The 18954-nt window shown below is 31.9% G+C and overlaps 3 protein-coding genes across 3 annotated transcripts; 2 read left to right on the forward strand and 1 right to left on the reverse strand.

Moving 5' to 3' along the window:
* Positions 1-4262: 4262 nt before the first annotated feature.
* Positions 4263-13569, forward strand: Dcps (Decapping enzyme, scavenger). The gene is made up of 4 exons (XM_068768293.1): positions 4263-4610; positions 6240-6385; positions 12138-12362; positions 13273-13569. The coding sequence occupies exons 1-4, from the start codon at positions 4268-4270 to the stop codon at positions 13567-13569; spliced, it is 1011 nt and encodes a 336-aa protein (XP_068624394.1). The 5' UTR covers positions 4263-4267.
* Positions 13570-13622: 53 nt separating this feature from the next.
* On the forward strand, positions 13623-14880 carry LOC137924900 (uncharacterized). Its single transcript, XM_068768292.1, has one exon. It carries the CDS (start codon positions 13623-13625, stop codon positions 14847-14849), a length of 1227 nt encoding a protein of 408 aa, XP_068624393.1. The 3' UTR covers positions 14850-14880.
* An 895-nt stretch (positions 14881-15775) lies between these two features.
* Positions 15776-18158, reverse strand: ghi (ghiberti). The gene is made up of 2 exons (XM_068768437.1): positions 17904-18158; positions 15776-16131 (listed from the first exon to the last, which is right to left on the reverse strand). Exons 1-2 carry the CDS (start codon positions 18001-18003, stop codon positions 16022-16024), a joined length of 210 nt encoding a protein of 69 aa, XP_068624538.1. The 5' UTR covers positions 18004-18158; the 3' UTR covers positions 15776-16021.
* Positions 18159-18954: the final 796 nt, after the last annotated feature.

The raw sequence follows: 18954 nt of genomic DNA on the forward strand, positions 1-18954 counted from the left end.
ATTGGTTTTAACAACATGTAATTATAACATAAATCAAACTCTTGCAAAAGATATATTTATCCTGTTACAAATTTTATTGGTATAGGCTTTTTTTGATTTGGCGGTGAAATATAATTACGTGTAGATAAAGATGTCCTTGAGCACATTGAAATTAAAATGTTTACCTTTTCATAAATATCTTATTTAGTCATAAACAAAGTCGTCGGAGAAATAACAGGTATAGAATATATGCTTCTGTATTCATTTCAAATAATGCAATTATTAGAGCATCGTACAACGTCGCCATTTGTAAATGATTGTCACGACCTTTGACCTCTGTTTTGTGTGTGGCCGCCACTATTCGTTAGCTAAATCACTGTTCGACGCACCGTCCGTTTCCTTATAGCGTGTTCTGTTAACTGAGCAATAATATATGCTAATATAATCTGTAAATATATTTAAGTAAGTTACTAGATTTTTTTTTAAATATTGCTATAAAAAAGCTTGTTGGCATATGTCAAAAACTACATCTTTGGCCGCTCCTACCGAACAACCAAAATTCCCAAGACATAAACCGGGTCTCCCTCTCCTGCCATGGAGCTTAAAGCCCTGTTGCAATATCTTTGCAAAATATACCTCGACGATGTATTTATTTTGGCCGCAAAGTTATGTGCAGCCACCGATTCATCGGAGCGCTTTAGAGTCGGCGTTTCTCGCCGCTTTTAAAGCGGAATTGAAATAAATTCCTCTACTCGTTCTTCGATACGATACTTATTCCACATCATCACTCACATCGTCACTCTCGTATTCCGTATCCGCGTTCAAGCGAGGGCAATCAGAAGAGGCCCATGTCGCTCCTGATCACTGAGTAGTCCTCGCTTCGGAAACCTTTATAACACTCCATTCACTACTCTATACGCCTACACAGGTCACGTTATCGCTGGAATGCGATCTATCATAGTAAAGTTTTTTTTAGCTCACGGAGTTCTGATTCCACAAACTCAATTTTAAAGAAGCTGCACAAAGCCTAAATCGGCTAGCATAACTTCAAATATATAAAATGCAAATGCATCAATATAAGCATTCCGTTATGGCGTTCCGTATAGCAGTCATGCGGTTTAATTAACACAATAGTGTTTCATTTAGTTTAGGATAGAGAAACTTGGAGTTAAAATTAAAACTCGAGTGCCAAAGAACAGAATGAATTTTATTTACAGAAACCCTATATTTATACAAAACCTTAAAACTGCTTTAATTAGTCCCAGAGAACTAACTTTAATTACGCAACCATTCACAATCCTTATTTTGCAACCAATCACGTGTCGTCTGTGTGAAGCTACGGAAGATGTGTGCGACAGAGAAAGGTGTACATAAATACGAAGGCTCGTAGTTTTATAGCGCACCAAACTCTCCTACTACAGCAACCACTCCACTGGCGTCCGCTCACCGCAAGAAAATACGCGTGCGAGGCAGGCACAAAAATCAAACATCACACTTTTCATCATCCGATAAGTAAACGGGGCTGGCCTTCCGGCGTCGCCGCCGCGAACAGCGTGGGCGATCCGAGGTAGGATCAGCATCCTTCCTTAGATTGCCGAGTGGTCCACGCTGCCGTTAACACTTAACTCCCCATGCAGTACACTTCAGCAACACCGATCAGATACGCGCACTAACCGTGAGTTCTGCCGGCCAGCAAGGTCGCGCCTGATTTGTGTCTTCGAGGACCGGCTGGGATGCATCCTGCTCTTCGTCTTCAGCGTCTCTCCAAGCACCGATACGAGTTCCGACACTCAAACTTTGTTAAGTTTTTAAGTTCACGGACGCCTCCGTTCCGTGAACTCATTTAGATGAAGCTGTAAAAGCCGCAAGGCTAACAGCATTAACTTCTTCAGATACAGTACAGTACAGTTTATAGCGCACCTAGTTCACGGACCCTTCCGCTCCGTGAACTCAGTACCGATGAAGCTGTAAAAGGCTAACAGCATTAACATCTTCAGAAACGATGATAGATTTAAAGCGCTACAATACGTCAGGCGATGCATATGACGAAATTTCTTTTAAAATTTTTAGCTCGAGCCCTGTGTCCGAAGAAGCTGTAAAAGCCAGAACGGCTAACAAGGCGCATTAACATTCGAATATAGCCAGCGTTCAGCACCAATCGAACATAGCCATAGTTTGTACTACGCAGTTTGCAGTCGGTTGGTGTCGCTACGTCTTTAATAATGTGTAGTCATGTTGGGAAATTAATCATCATTTAATTTATTTCACTGTTATTAATAACACTGATTCATAATTGTTACAAATCATTACAATTAGTTGAAATGTTAGGTACTTAGAAGTGAGGATATTTTACGATCCCTTCCATCGTTAGAAAATGTACTTAACTTACCCTAAGTTTAGAAAGTGATAGTGGAGACATTGTTTTTAAAATCAATCGTTTGTTACGGAAGGACTACATTTTAATGTCTTATTGAAATGCACACTGTTATGGTAATATTGGTTTAAGACATATGTAACATCATAATTTCAACAGTAAATTGTCCAGTACTGGACATAGAATTCCACCATATATTTCTAATAGGAGAGATTGTAAGAGTCGTTTTGTATATTGCATTAGATTAAACAACAAAGTGTAAGCACTTTGTATATTTTATATATAAATATTATAAGTATACAGTAAATTAGGCAAAAAATAAATTAATCTTATGTGATTTTCAATCACTCGCCATTTCGGAAGCTATAAGAAAAATATTTATTGTGTTCTAATTGTAAATTAAAAAATTTGTACATGGGTATTGATTTTTCGCGTGCTGTGTTGCCACTTTATTGTATTTTGACAGAACAGATTATTAAATAAGCGCTGGGGTTCTCCCATTCCATGTGATTTTTCAAAACCTCTATTTATAATTTTAATTTACATATATTTAATTTATTAATTATTATTTCTACTGGTGTACATAAAAAATACAATATATTCATAAAGTTATAATAAAGTGAAACTTTTATTTAATTTAAGATATTATTCATTCAAAGCAAACTACAATTATAAAGAAACTGATTTGTATGAGTAAATTAAAGAAAATCATTAAAATGCTACAAAAGATTGCATATGCATTTCGAAACAGCATGTAACAATCTATTGAAGCTTCTTGAATGATCCTCTGCTAAGCTTATTGTCCACCATCCATTCAAATAGCAGTAAGTGACCAATTCATCTCGGTGTCGACGAATCTATAGCACATTCAAAAGGGCTTCATTAAACTTTCTTTATTACATTACTTATTCGGTACGTATATTACACTCTGTTTGTATATTAGTTTTTTTGTGTGTATATATAGATGAATACATTAATTTAGATTCTATTAATAGTTTCTTTATTTATATAAGCATTTAGTATTTGTGTGTATTACAGCTTATCATTGAATTACTTGCTACACAAATAATATTTTACAAATCTATAGTTCTGTCTCTATCGCACGCAGTTGTACACTGTTATAACTATTTATTTTATATGTGCTTGTATAAAAATGCAGTTTCATCATTTATTGAATGTTAAACTTTTAAAATATTGTCATTTAATACATTAGCAAAATATTTCACGTATTTTAATACTTAATAACAAATAAGTTAGAGAAGGAATTTGTCCTATAATATACCAAAAATGATTTATATATGCTATATTTGCTGGACTAATTTGATATAGCGCTTCCATCCGCACTGTTGTAAGCAAGTGTGTTGTAAACAAACATCTGTCATTTTTAGATTGTCAATGAGGAGTAAGGAAATCTTTTATATTAATGTTCTCAAAAATTGTCTTTATTTGATTTTTTTATATTAGTGAAATAAATCTCCGTTATTATTTTCATGGTTTAAATTTTTACGTAGTGTAAAAATTTCAATAACATATTTAATAAAATTATTTTCCTCCACGTTCATAATATTTGAAACACCGTGATAAATAATATTCTTTTTTACAAAATATTTATTGTGACGTACTTCATTACCTAATTCCGTATTAGTTTTATGAGATCGAGTACAGCAATGTTCCTATAAATGACCCATGTTATTGACTTTTTGTAATATTATGTCCGAAAATTAAATCTATAAAAAATTGATCAGTATACCTCAGAGCACTTTTAATTGATTGGACGTGTTTAATGCTGTCCCAGGTACTTTTTAAGCTGATTAAATAACACGTTGTATTTTTTAACTCCATATAAATAATTTTTAGAAAATGGCAACATTTTACAATTGTTAAAATTTGTAACGCTGGTAGCCCTCTTACAAAATGTCCGACGCTGTATCTAAAAATGACGTTTTAGAGCCGCCTAGCTCAAAGAAAATTAAAATTGACGATCAAAATGAAAACGGCCGCAGCAGTGATCAGTTAGAACTGAAAGACTTTGTTCCGGTGAAAATATTAAACAATAATACTAATAGAAAAACAGTTTGTATTCAGGGTACATATAGAGACAAGAGTGGTGTGGCTCTGGTGATACTTGAGAAGAATGCTTTTAAAGAAGAAGAATTGGACGATAAAGGATATTTCTCTGTAGATACGAAGCTGCGAACGTTTTTCCAGAACGATATTTATGGAAACTTTGAATGCTTCCCGCGCTCGGATTTAAATGGTGAGTAGTAACTCTGAGCGTACTTTCGAAATTTCAAGGTTCCATATTTAAGTGATTAGTCACTGTATTTTATATTAATTTCACTTTATTCCTCGTTTATTACGTCCATTCTACTTTTCTTTCTTTGTGACTTATGTAAATGGCTGTAGTTCGAATAAATTTGATTAAATTGTAATCGTTTCGTCGCAGCTGTGTGTTGTTTTAGATTAGATAAAGAAACAAGTCTTTGTCGAACAACGAAAGGTAAAGGTCAGATTGTTCAAAAATTAATTGGTATAATACCTCAGCTCAACACTTAACAACACTTATACAATTAAATTGTAAATTCTTTATTCTAAATTCAAAATACATTTGATTTATAATTAAAAAAATAATTGTTCGATTTTTAAATTTCGCTTATTAGGCATTATTATTCTGATAACATTAATTATATGTAATGATGTTAATACAGATGGTAATTAGACATTCTAATAATGATATTTCTGCAAATACAAGAGAAGTAAAATTGAATTTAAATATTATAATACAATTTTTACAAGAATTTTATATATTATGCATTGAGATTAATAAATATATAGTTATGATTCTTTACTATTGTGTGGCTAATGTTATGCAATCCAATTCTCTCTGTTGAATGGAAAGTTTATTAAGAATTCATTCTTCACTTAGAAAGTGTAAGGTAATAATTTTTTTTTTAATTAAATGTACCGTATAGGCACATACAAAAAAATATACAGATTAAAAAAAATATACAGAAATTGTATGTAATGTTAAAAATTCTTGACATAGTGTTACAACACAAACTTTCCAAACTTAGTTCCATTTTATGTTTTTACAACAATATTCATTAGATTCAAAAGGATAATTGCCACTTCATTTATATTTGTATATTTATTGCAATGTTTGGTACAGTTTGTATACATACTATAAACTAAGAGCTTTGTCTTGTGAGATTGTGCTGTTTTCAGCAACATTGTATTTGTTTCGCAGTAGGGTTGCAGTTAATCTAACTAACCCAACTTGAGGACCCCTATCCCAATAGATCTTTAAAGTTGGTTGCAACCTTGGAAAGATTGTAAACTAGGGTAGATGGGGCTTGAGGATGTTACTACCTCTGGGCAATAGTATATTTCTCTTCCAAGCTTGCCAAGAACAGAGAACTGTCTGTAATACACAAAAGTAAACAGATGTTTGTTGAAAAAACCACAATCTGTTAAGACCCTCAGTAATCCAAAAGCAATTGGGGGAGCATTAATCAGAGCAGGGTTTTAGAGCATTGGTAGTTTAGAGTAAACATGCTGGAAAGATCAAATTAGAAATGAGATCAGATAAAATTGCTCAACTGGCAGTGGTCATGCCATATTGCTTGTATAGCTGTTAGGTATTGGGGCGGAAAAGTTCTCAAGTGGCAAGCACTGGTAGATGCGGTGTTGTTTGAACTCCTACTAGGTAGATCAATGATATAGTAAAGGTTTTGGAAAGTCACTAGATGCAGACAGCCCAGGATCAATGATCGATGCCTTCATAGTCAGTAACATTCCTCATGAATTGTCTTAAAACTGAAGGCATTTGTTTATATTTCTTTGATAGCTAAATACAGTATTATCAATTTATTTCTCTCATTTCCAGGTGTAAAAACTACAATCATCTACCCAGCTACAGAGAAGCATATTGCAAAATTCAGCCAGCAGGAAGTGCATATCGTGTTGGAGACGCCAGAGCTGTATGAGAAATTGACATTGCCATACATTGAGAAGGAACAGTTTAATTTGCAGGTAACATTTTTTTTATTTAAGCTATAAACAGTAATCCCAGTTTTCAGTGGCGAATTTCTCTGATGGGCATACCAAGTAGTCAGAGAAAATTTAGCTTTAAAGAGTTATTTCTCCCTTGTATATTCTAAACACTTATATGGGTATTAGAAAACACAGAATTCATTGAAACTTATTTATTGTGTTTAATAATGCTTCTCCATCATTATCTTCGCTATTGTCAATGTCACTGTCAATTATTAGTACATTCTGTCTCTTAGGAGGAACTATGTAATTGTCACTATCATCACTTTCATTATGTACTTCTAATTCTAGGTCATCATCAATACTGTTATTATCTTCTCCATTTTTGGGAATTACACTGTTTAAAGTTAAAATTTAGTTATAAAAAAACATATCACCATGTTTGTGTTGTTTTTAATTTTAAAATAACACATGCAACATACAGAGTGGCTAACTCTCTACAGATCCAGGAATCTTTCCTTTCCTTTTATGACATCTTATATGACATCTTGCGTTCAGATTGGTGGCATTGACTAGTTTTAATTCTTAAAGGCGGTAAAATATTTTTATTCCAAAGTATGAAGTTTATTTTTTCCTTTGTTAGAAATGATGGTTAAAATATATATACTAGATAATACGTACATATATCTAAATATATATAAATTGTGGTTATGTCATCTTAGTCTCTAATTGGTTCGACATTCTCTTACAGTATGTATGTTATGTAAGTTAAGATGCATAAGCTGTTACAAAAATACAAACTTATGTAAGAGAAACTTGTGATCCAAGTGACTTGCATGCTTGAGTAAATTAAACATGCATGCCACATGGGTCACCAGTGGGCTATCTCTAACTGAACTATATAAGACATGTGAGCCATGTAAGGTTCATCAGAAACATTTTCTATGAGCCACATGTTGTAACTACCAAACAAAATGCACATAAGAGCAAGCATTTTGCTGCCAAACCGAGCAATACTGTTTTTAAATCTATTAAAAGCTATTAGTTGTTTTTCTTTGCTTTATCTGTAAAATTAGAAACTATCTAAATTTTATATACTTTAGAATATATCTTGCACGGTGTGAAAAGAGTTGTATGTTTAGGCCCACTGATGGGTTGTAAAATGTAAAACGTTAATAAATTATGCATATTAGTATAATATTAGTATAATATGGGATGCACTATATTTATTCCTTTGATTGCATGTGTCTTGAAACATTTTTTTGCTCTGTTAATAACATTTAATTTAAAATGTTGCTTAGTTCGATGCACATTTATGTGTAATTACAATGTAATAATAATAAATACAAATTCACTACTGTTTTTGCTATAATCATTTTACACAGCCAATATGCCTCTCCCTTATTTTTCTCTGCCAAGCTCTAACCTCTGCAACTCTGGTCTAATATGTCCATAAATCTAGGCAGATATAATTAGATTGTGTGTGAGAGTTTCAACCTGAAATACGTAAGGGGGAAGGTAGGGGAAATAAATAAACATCAAGCCTTATTAAGAAGACTCAAATATCTCACGTGCGTTGTATTTATTGCGCCCTTCTATCTTTCAAACGATTTTTTTGATATTTGAGATAATTGATGATGCATGTACAAAAGTATAGATGTATGTGATTTATCGGTCCAACATTTGTGACCAAGTTTTTATGGTATTGCAGTAAACCATGAAAACTATGGATGAGTGACTCGAAATATTTGTGACTATTGAAAGAAAGGAACATTATATGGTAAGTACATAATCAAGTATATTTTTGTTAATAGTCATTTTTTCGTTTATTAAAGGAAATTTTAATGATATGAGACAATGAGATTCTATTAATTATAATTTTTTTAACATGTTGACTGTCAATTTTGAGTGAAATTAAAAATTCCCGGATATTTTATCATATATCATACTCAAAATTTAGCTGGTCCTGTTACTATGGAAATTTTTATTGCGTTTGAGTTCAAAGTGAATAAAAAATTTATTAAAACATCAAATTTATTGGTTTATTGTTACTGTGAGTGGATTTCAAAAAGTTAAGGCTTGCCAATCAAAAAGTGGTTCCATAAAATTTAATATAAAATGTTATGGAATTTGGTAATATACTACAAGTAATTCTCTCCGAGTTTCTTGAAGTAGATATTTCATTGATGGTGAAGTCAAGTCAAGATTTTAATTCTTCACTATAGAAAGTAGATAAATTCTATAGGATCCCCCTTTACATATTGTAAACCCACATTTTTTGTAACACCATTGGTAAATACTCATCGAGTTTCCCATAGATTCATGGAGCTCCACCTGGACATCTTGAGAACTAAAGAATTAAATCGAAAGTTTAAAATCAATTTTATTCAGCTAAGACTCAAATTAAATAATAATTAAGTAAACAAAAATAGTTGGTATTAAGGATGAATAGACAAATCTTGGTGTCCAACCAAAAAAAGAGCTAAAGTAAAGAGAATATAAGAAAAGTTTTATAACTTTTCTTATAAAAAATAAATATTCATTAATTATTTGCTGAGTACATTCGAAAGTAAAGACAATGAAATAATGTACATTTAAATATCTATTTATATGTATATCTAGTACTGATGCTAGATTTTAAACTTAACTTTATTAAAATCTATAAATAATGTTTTTAATAATATAATATGATTGAATTTAAATAGGCTTTGGAATCCTTAAAAGTGCTGTGACAGTCAACATGTTAATTTTAATGGTAATATAATATACAACTAAAAATAATTTTTATATTAACAGATAAAATATGGATTACCAATTCATTATTCAACCAGAACAACCAGAAGAAGTTGATGAACAGGTAGTCGCATATTTAAAACAAAGAGAAAAAGCTAATCAGAGAAAAAGGAAGTTTTTAGATAATATGACCCCAGAGCAAAGAGAACTTAAGAAAGCGAAGGACAGAGAGTACAACCAGACGCATAAGAGAGCGAAGAAGAAATCAATTAAAGATTTAACCGAGGAACAGAAAGAAGGACTTAGAAGTACATGGAGGAGGAATTCAAAGAGCTATAGAGATAGACAGAAGGAATATGTGTGTGAGAGTAGCGGAGAACATATAACAAACTATACAATAGTACAGATACCGTCATGTTCTAATGCTGAAATTTCTGGAGATACGAAAATTACGTGTTTATTTACACTATAACATAATTTCTAATAAACACTCCAATTTATAAATTTTATTTATAAATCACACATCTTTTTACTTGATTTTTTAAAAAAAGATTTTCCAATAATGCGAATTTTGTGTTGTATACAAACTTTTCTATGTACCAGGGGTGGCCAAGCGTCTCGATTGTTGGAGCTATTGTTCGAAATTTGAAATTTTTGCAAGCCGCTATTAAAAAGGCATATAAAACACGCTAACGAATATTTTTTTTTGACAAAAAATATATTTATTGAAATTATATGACAAAAGTACAAAATATATATAAATATATGTTAGATATATGCACATGTATATAAAAGCACTCTTAATAATACTAAAGATACCGGTTAGTTAATTATGATCGGTGTTTGGATTTTGCTAATTTTATGGTGGAATAATAATTAATATTATTTATATCAGTAATTTGTTTACTCAGCAGTTGACATAGGTTATGTAAATTTAAATATTGAAATAATTCGACAGTCAATCGGAGCCAAAAATAATTGTTCAGAGCGGCATGTGGCTCGCGAGCCGCAGTTTGGCCACCCCTGATATATATTAACAAAGTATAATTGGAGAAATGTGAAATTTTTCAAAGCCATATCTGACCTTTCAACTGATGATGATATTTTTGATCATCTATTATAATGTATCGTTGATAAGTTACACAATATTTCTTATTTATTCCTAATTTCAATTTGAATTATTATGTTTTGTACTTATGAATTTTGACAGTGCATTAATTTAATTTTTTTTGTAATAAAAATATTGTTTTTGCTTTATAAAATACTTATACAATAGATATTTCATTATTAGAATATTATCATTATATTACACAATTTTCTTAGGAACATTCTAAATTGTAAAGTTGGATGTAGAATATAAAGTGGAGGTAGAACAATAATATACAAACAAAAATTGCATTGAAATTAGCCACTTAAACTGTGAACAAACTTTGATGAACATCATATTTTAAGCAAGATAGTTTAGTTAGCGTTTCTATCTATGCTGTTACATTCTCATTTTAGTCATAGGGCTCCTTGGAGATTATTAATAAATTGGAAGATGTCAATATCTAGTCTTAACAAAGTTGTCGGTTGATTTTATGTGTCGACGTTCTATGTATTAAATCTAGTCACTTAACATCTTCCATGCCACGGCTATTTTTGAAAATTTTCCATTAATGCCGCGTGGGGCGTATTCGACCCACACTTTAAAAATTAAAATAAGTCTTTTGAGACGTATGCCTTGCACTTATTTAATACTGCTTTACATACGCGCATGCGTGATGTGAAGTTATCTATTCGACCCTACTGTTCATTTGTTTAAGAATCCCTTGTTTTTTAATGAGAACTGCAAATGGCCTGAAGGGAATGTGCAGCGGAGGTCTTATACTCTCCATATGGCATGGAATGTGTTAATATACCTTTAGATTTTAAGTCTCATTAACACATAATTATTTTTTACCTACACATACAAAATAAAAAAGAAATATATAATAAGTGTTTTAATATTTTTTTTGTGTAACTAGTCATATCATTAAGACTTGCTTTAAAATTTGATGGCATTTGTAAAATATTGATTAAATACTTAAAAATTAGTGATGTGTGTTTAATTATATTTATAAATGCAACGGAGAGAAGCATGACAAGAAAAAGTTGGAACTAAAAATTGATAAAACGAGGAGATTTTCTTACAATACCAATAGTAGTAGTAGTAGTACAAATATCAGAAAAATTTGTTTGGTAATCAGGAAGGTGAATGTGTGAATGTTGTCTGACGCTATACTAGATTTGTGTTTTTTGACGATATACTAAAATTTTAGATAACCATTTAAGCAATGCTGCATGTTTAAGTTATTTTAAAAATATTTTATTCGTTTCTTCGTCTCTAGACGCCTCCTGCAAGGGGACTGGACAGTGATATACCATAATCACCACTCTTAGCAGATTGGAGATCGCTGTGTAGTATTATTGTATGCAGAAAACTCTGCTGAAAGGTGTGTGTCTGGAATTCGTCTGTTGTTGCATTGGCAATTCTGTATAATTAATCCACAAAGTGCACACATTACATAAGAATCAAATCTGCTATTCGCAATCTCAAGTTTTGTTTAATTCGCTACTGATGAACAATGTTAGTTTATATATATATATATATATATATATATCTTCTTTGATTATTTTATCAAAAAACCGATGGTTTTACATTTTATTGCTTATCCTATAACATTTAAACGTATTAGCCTTATAAATGGTAGCCATGTATATGTAAAGTTAATAAAGATTGATATGAATGAACAGAAAAAAATTATCATAAAATTAATGCTGTATTTAGTACATGCAAGTAAGCAGTAGTATATCACCAGATGGATGCCAATTGGCATAGGCCTCCATCAAAGATAGCCATGACAAGTCCTGTGCTGTATATTTAGTTAAATATTCAAGTTTATACATTATTATGTTTGCATTTAACGACTTTATTAAACCTAGACAAAGACAAGATAAGACTGAAGACTGTCGTTAGTCTAAAGAATTATCAAGAACAGACTTGACATGAACAATAAATTTCTGTTTATATTTCCAGTGGGTGTACAACATTCTAGAAGGCAGGAGCGAGCAGGACAGAATAGTGCACGACAATAAGTGCGAGAAGGAGGGCTTTGTTCTATTGCCAGACTTGAAGTGGGACGGTGTCAGCAAGGAGACACTGTATTTGTTGGCGATCGTAAGGCAGAGAGGCATTAAAAGCTTGAGGGACCTCAACGAGAGTCATCTGCCGCTTTTGAAAAGGGTCCGCGACGAAGGAAAGGTTTGTGAACAATTTTATTTATTTATTTACTCTTTATACTTTGTGCCAAGACTAACTCAATGCATTATAGATATTCTCTACTTAGTAAGTGTGATAAAAAACAATTCAAAACCTGGAATATACTAAATACAGGATGATGTTTAGTTCATTTGCTGTCAATTATTGTGTAGTACACCATGTTCAAAAATCAAAAAGAAAAGCGTTTCCAGTGTTGAGATTTTTTATATCGTTCGCCTCCTATCTAGTGAGTTTTTCATTGTGTTAAATAATTTTTTCACATTCCTATTTTTATTTCACTAACTCTCCTTTGTATTCTTCACAATTTATTTTATTCTCCTGGCTTACTTGTTTCTTTATACACACCACTTTGCTTCCTTTTCTTCTGCTTCTAAAATACTACAGTAAATTACTTGTTTTTATTACAGTACAGTTTTATCAATTATATTTTTACCCTCTTGTTATCTATTTGATTTGTTCTATTTTTAAATTTTTTCAATGGTTTTTAGTTCTTTAATATAATGTTAACTTCTAAAATACAAATACAGTTCAAAATTAGGATGTAGGTAACATTTGAAAATAATTTTTGTTTAATAAATACAACATAATGTACCACATTTCAGTGATCATTACAAGTGGAAAAGCTTTAAAGCTTTTACCCCTTTAAACCTAATTCCAAAGTTGGCACAGAAAGTAACAGTAATTTATTTTTATATGTAGGTAATCCAAATTTTGAAAATGTCTTTCCTTATTTTATTTATTATATCAAACAATTGATTTTTGGTTAAGGTACACAATATATTCATTGACAGCAAATGAACTGTACATTCATTTCTAATCACCATATATCAAAGAACACAATATGTAGTTATAGAATATAACAGAGGATTATAAATTCTGGCTTTGGTTTTAGAAAGCAATTTACTCGAAGTACAAGGTAGCGGGTAGCCAGCTTCGCATCTACCTACATTACCAGCCTTCCTTCTACCATCTACACGTGCACTTCACGTACCTGCGACACGAGGCGCCCGGCATCTATGCCGAGAAGTCGCATCTCCTCGACACAGTCATCGATAACATACAAATGATGGGCTCATACTACCAGCGAGCCACGCTACCATTCACCATCCGAGAAATGGATGGAATTTTTAATGTTTTTGAAACCAATGGCCATGTTGAGCGCATCAAGAGCGCTCCACTAGATAAATAGTCCCTAGAATCCCAAGGTCCTACCCCCAGAGGTTCACCTCAAGGGGTCCAAAAATGTTGATTAAAAATATTTTAATGGAGCTTCGCTCAAGACTGCGAAGCTGCAATGTCTATATTACAGCAGGTGTAAACCTTAATAAAGACTGTAACTTAAAGATAAACATTCAATCCGACTGCATTGTGCTAAATTACTATGGAGAGAGCTGTAGTAGGAGAAACAGTCTATCTTCCATTGATAGCCTTACAGACTACTCTGATGAGGAATGTGAGGACTACTCCTATATACCGATACATGAATTCTGTCACATAATTCCGAATTCCATGTCCTGCCTGAAGATCGACAAGAACACCATATCCTTTCGCATACTGACCGAACCGAAAAATGGTGGAAATTTCTATACCGAATTTCTCTCCGCTAATAACCTGACCAATAATCTTAAGAATAATTTGAAAATTAATTTGGATGCTGGAAGCGACGTAAGAATAATCTGCGGGAACTGTTCTAATGTGATATCGAATGATTGGGTAAAATTTGACAGGATTTTAGAACTACCCACAACAAATTTAGATATGTCGGAGTGGTTTTGTCACGGCCATTGTCATGGAGAATCATCTCAGCCGGTTCTGAATCCAAATAAAAATGATTTTCTCTACAGACTGACATATTTCGTTATTAACAACAACTTGCTCGCAGAGAAAACAAATAAATTTAACTCCAAAAGGGATATTTACCATTGCAATCGTTGCCTCGCTTGGTTAGGCCTCAAAACTAAAAACAATGTAAAACTATACAATTCGGAAGTGAAAATCCAAACGAGTGATATATCTGTACAAGTATTTACGCATAATAACCAAACAAATAGTGTAAGCATAGATGATTTTATACATACAATCGAGTGCCTAACTAGGGAGTCTAATTTGGGCGTTCAATATTCTGTAATGTGTAAATTGATTCTAGAATGTTCTATATCGTCGACAAGTAAACAGTATCTGTTGGTGTGGGTAATGGACAAGGAGTTACAGGTGTTGAGAAACGTTGATCAGATAGAGAGTGAGAGAGTGACTTTGCAGTCGAGTCTTCTTACCAAAGTACTTTACAAGGTGGAGTCATCATTGAACGAAGAAGTGGAGACATGGCTTTCTGACCCCGCGGTGGTGTCCACGGATATATCCAAGAACATGTTCTACCGGGGTATGGAACACCTGCAGGCCATATCGCAGAAGGTTCCAGAGGCATTCCGTACAACAAATGGCTATAGCATCAGTTATTTGAAGATGTGAATAATATAATTGGTGAAGCAGTTTCGTTTTATTTGATATTGTTTTTATTTCCTCAACTAAATCTCTAATATGCTCCTCCTTTTCTCCTTCCTCACTTCCTCATGACTGAGTGCCTTGGCCTAGCTCGTCAGTTTCTGCCACCACCATTTTCAAGGTCCCCATCACGTGTAGAAATAAAACGAATTTTTGAGATAAAGCGACTAAAAGGTGAACATTATCATGAAACCACATCCAACCAGGAATATTGTGTAGTTTCCTCAAATAAACTTGTTTCATGTACAAGTGGATAATAAGGCAACTGTTTCCATGAGTAAATTTCAAGGTAAACTTATGTACAGCATCGTCCTATAACTTGAGGGATGGCACTCTTTTTTAAGTGTAAATTTTATAAACTTTAAGAACAAATACAGTGTAGTTGATTATACCAATTTTAAGTGTTATGTACTAAAATTCATTTCTCTTTATGATTGTGCTTCTCGCGGTATAAATTTTAAAATATTTGGTGGCCCCTTTTCTATTTTAGACATGCTAACCCATTATAATGTCTACTGCATAGTAAAGGGCGTTACTGTCCTTGTTGATATATGATCCAGTCACATCATAATTATTTAAGATATGACATATATATGGAAATATTTGAAATCCATCCATCATCTGAAGAAGCATAATAAAGGTATTATCAATATTTGAGGGAGACTTATGTCCAGAAGTGGGCATTTTACGGTGAATTGATGATGACGATAGTTTGTATTTGGTAATTTAGTATTTTTAACATCAAATATCGACATTATATGAACTTTCATAGAGCTGTGAAGGCACTAAATTCAACTTCATATATATATTAAAATAAGTATGTAGGTGACCACAATTGAAGGAAAACGAATTTAAAACTTTCAATAGACATTTATTAATAATATAATTAACAATAAACCTTATTCACAATAATGGAATATTACCACAAACATCGTATGAGCCATTTTAAAATAATGATTCATAATAATTATTATTACACTGTACAGACTTATTACTCTATTCATGTTATAGTACCAGACCATTCAGTTTTTGAAACAAAGCTCTACTATTTAAACAATCATGATTTTTAAAATAGTTCATACTACATCCAGTAAGTATTGATATAATGTTAAACATTCCCTTCCTTCTGTTATCGATCTTCACAAGATTTCTGCATGCCTCCTAGATCCGAGCATCTTCAAAATTCCATTTAATATGATGGAGTAGTTGAAATACCAGAACAGGCTAAATATTAACACAAAGAGAACATCTGGATTGTTTAATTAAGGAATATATTGATTTTGTATATACAGGATGATTGGTTATAGGTGTAAAAACTTTAAGGAGAAAAATGTATAGTTCATTTACCATCAATATATTATACAGCATATCCAAAAATCAATGGCTTCAGAAATAATAGATAGTATAATAATGATATAGTAAGAAAAAGACTTATTGAAATTTTATTTAATATCTGTCCGTTCAGACTTACACTACAAAAAAATGATACAATTGTTTTAAGGTATGTGCTGCTATAAATAAATATTCTTTGAATTGAATGATTTAATGACTAAATTAGTCAAATAGTTAATAGCATCAGGTTAAATAATAATTAACTGTAAGGAAGATTGAATAAACGAACAAAACAGGAAAATACTTAGTAACACTTCATAATTCACAATGGAAAACATCGTGACCAAGTAATTACTGATTACACATTAGGAAACATATATATACAATGTCGTGTTGAAATTATTATTAAATGCGATATCTCTTCAAATGTGACGTTTTAACATTGATATGCTTAACATCTGGGAATTTATCAAGCCTAAATGTTCAAGTGACTACGGCATCTACCAGGAGTATCTACGACATAAGGTCATGAAAAGTTGTTGCATGGGGCTCAAAACTGATCATCAACCTTTCAACTTTTCTTTCAACCAAATCTTTTGGGGGTGGCCTGTGGCTTGTAGTCTTTCGCCGAGCATGATGATGGTTTAAAATACAAGATCCTATTTTCATTTACAAATAGCCTTATCATTTTCTGCATAAAATTTATCAGTGTGCAGTAATAACATTAAACTACTGTTGGACATAAAACATTTATAGTATTATATTTAATGATAACATAGATATTTACATAATACATACATATGAATGTTTTTATATTGTGGCCATGGTATGAATCATTATAAAAACCATATTTTATTATGTATATATTTTCGCTTTGACCTTCAATCTATCTATACATACATACATAGTTGCAACATGTTTACTGACTCATCAGAATATCTGTAGAACCATAAGGCCTTAAAAACTTGAAATCTGATAAGTATATTCCGTTTGCCTAGCAGTTAGTCCACTTGAGGTTAGGGTGTTTAGGGGTATTCTATCATAAAGAGGGCATGTGACCCGGTATAAATCTAAAAAAAAATCAAAAACTCCTTAATGAAGTAGGCATTTACAAGCAATTTTGAATCTAGACTAAAATTTTAGACCTAAGTCTAAGTGCAAAATTTGGTGAAAAAAGCAAATTATTTAATGATTGTGGTGTATAATTATTAGGTATAATTTAACAAGACTGCAATGAAATATCAAGTAAGTGTTTGGCTTTATCAAGTGAATTTCCCTGCAGTAGTAGCAGTTTCTATATAATGAACTATAAATTTACTTCTTTAAAACTTTTACACTTATAATCAACCATCAATTTAGTAAGCAACTACAAAGTTATAGAAACAACATATTTTAATCATTTTAACATGGTCTTGCAATTTTTATTATAATCCGAAAAATCAACTTACCAACTTTCTAGAAAATAAATGTATAAGGGAGAACTGTAGTGATCCAAGGATTTCATCACACATTATATTTAGTTAGATATTGTTTTAGTGGCAGATTGAGGTTCTAGATAAGTTTATTAACTAAACTAATACATATATAAATGCCACCGGATACGGTGGTATGGTTCTCTTTTACACAAATCATGATGAACATTGATGCATTAAAAACGTTAGATCACCTTTCGATGTTATAAAAGGATACGAATCACCACTCTTTCCCAAGGTTCAACCATGTACAGCTCCGTAGTCGTCAAGTACCTAACATACCAACGATTTGCGAGTTTACGAATGTTGTTAGACATTGTTTTTTACGAACTAAAATATCTTAATAACAAAACAGTAATAAATGTAGATTTTAAACCTTAACACTTTATTAATGTTTAAATATGCTTATTGCGTGTACACACGTCTAATGTTTACGACAGGCAAATACTTAATAAAGTTATACTAATTGAAAATTAAAACCATAAGCAATGTCACGTTTGACAATCTGACATTGACATAATTTTTTTTAAAGTTAGTTTTCATACAAAAGTCATGGGAATCTATTGTATATAGAACAGAAATTAAAAATAAGAAACTAGTTTAAAAAAAAGATATTTTTATGAAAAAGTTATATTGCTTACAATTGCGCTTCAAGGAAGAGTCAAGAATATGATTGTCTTTAACACGCGGTATTTACTCTTCGTATGTAGTTAATCTAAATTATTAACCCTTCTTTGCATGATTTTTACTATTTTTTTAAAATAAATCAGGGTGATGTAATTAATGCTCTAGATTAAAGGAAAAATATTGAAAAAAAAACCTAGTGTGAATAAAAATATGTATTATGTAAAAAACAATATGATGGAAATTTACATCACCATGCAGTTTCACATATTTAGCCCGGTACTAAATAAACAAAAAAAGTTGTTTAGGTAGTCTTCTTTAGTCTTAGTGATAATTCAAAAAACAATAATTATTTTATTTAAACACCAATTGACGCCACATTTATTACACGAAATTGTAGAATAGCCTTCACATTTGGGAAATTTGCACCGGGGTGACCCACCTACTTTTGGTCAATGTTCAGCACCATCTTTTCTTATGGCTTTTGGAGGTGGTGGAGCTGGAGAACCTTTTCTTTTTTTGATTGTAATTCTTCTTCTAGTACACTGGTACCAGGACGCCCCTTTTTTAGCTGCTTTGGTGGTTCCTTTGTTGCATAGCACAAAGGACAATTCATTTCTGAATTGGCCCATTGTAAGCAGACT

The sequence above is a fragment of the Battus philenor genome, unplaced genomic scaffold, assembly GCF_028537555.1.
Source record: "Battus philenor isolate CCGP_79_NKW_IND1 unplaced genomic scaffold, ilBatPhil1.0.hap1 SCAF_25, whole genome shotgun sequence".
NCBI classification, from domain to species: Eukaryota; Metazoa; Arthropoda; class Insecta; order Lepidoptera; family Papilionidae; genus Battus; species Battus philenor.

What these genes read in the sequence shown, in the direction of transcription:
- Dcps (XM_068768293.1), top strand. Translation starts at nt 4,268, where the DNA reads ATGTCCGACGCTGTATCTAAAAATGACGTTTTAGAGCCGCCTAGCTCA. An exon ending in CCCGCGCTCGGATTTAAATG is followed by an intron (nt 4,611 to 6,239) that starts GTGAGTAGTAAC and finishes TCTCATTTCCAG; the next exon opens with GTGTAAAAACTACAATCATC. An exon ending in GGGTCCGCGACGAAGGAAAG is followed by an intron (nt 12,363 to 13,272) that starts GTTTGTGAACAA and finishes CTTTGGTTTTAG; the next exon opens with AAAGCAATTTACTCGAAGTA.
- LOC137924900 (XM_068768292.1), top strand. Translation starts at nt 13,623, where the DNA reads ATGTTGATTAAAAATATTTTAATGGAGCTTCGCTCAAGACTGCGAAGC.
- ghi (XM_068768437.1), bottom strand. Translation starts at nt 18,003, where the DNA reads ATGTCTAACAACATTCGTAAACTCGCAAATCGTTGGTATGTTAGGTAC. An exon ending in TTGGGAAAGAGTGGTGATTC is followed by an intron (nt 16,132 to 17,903) that starts GTATCCTTTTAT and finishes TAAACAATCCAG; the next exon opens with ATGTTCTCTTTGTGTTAATA.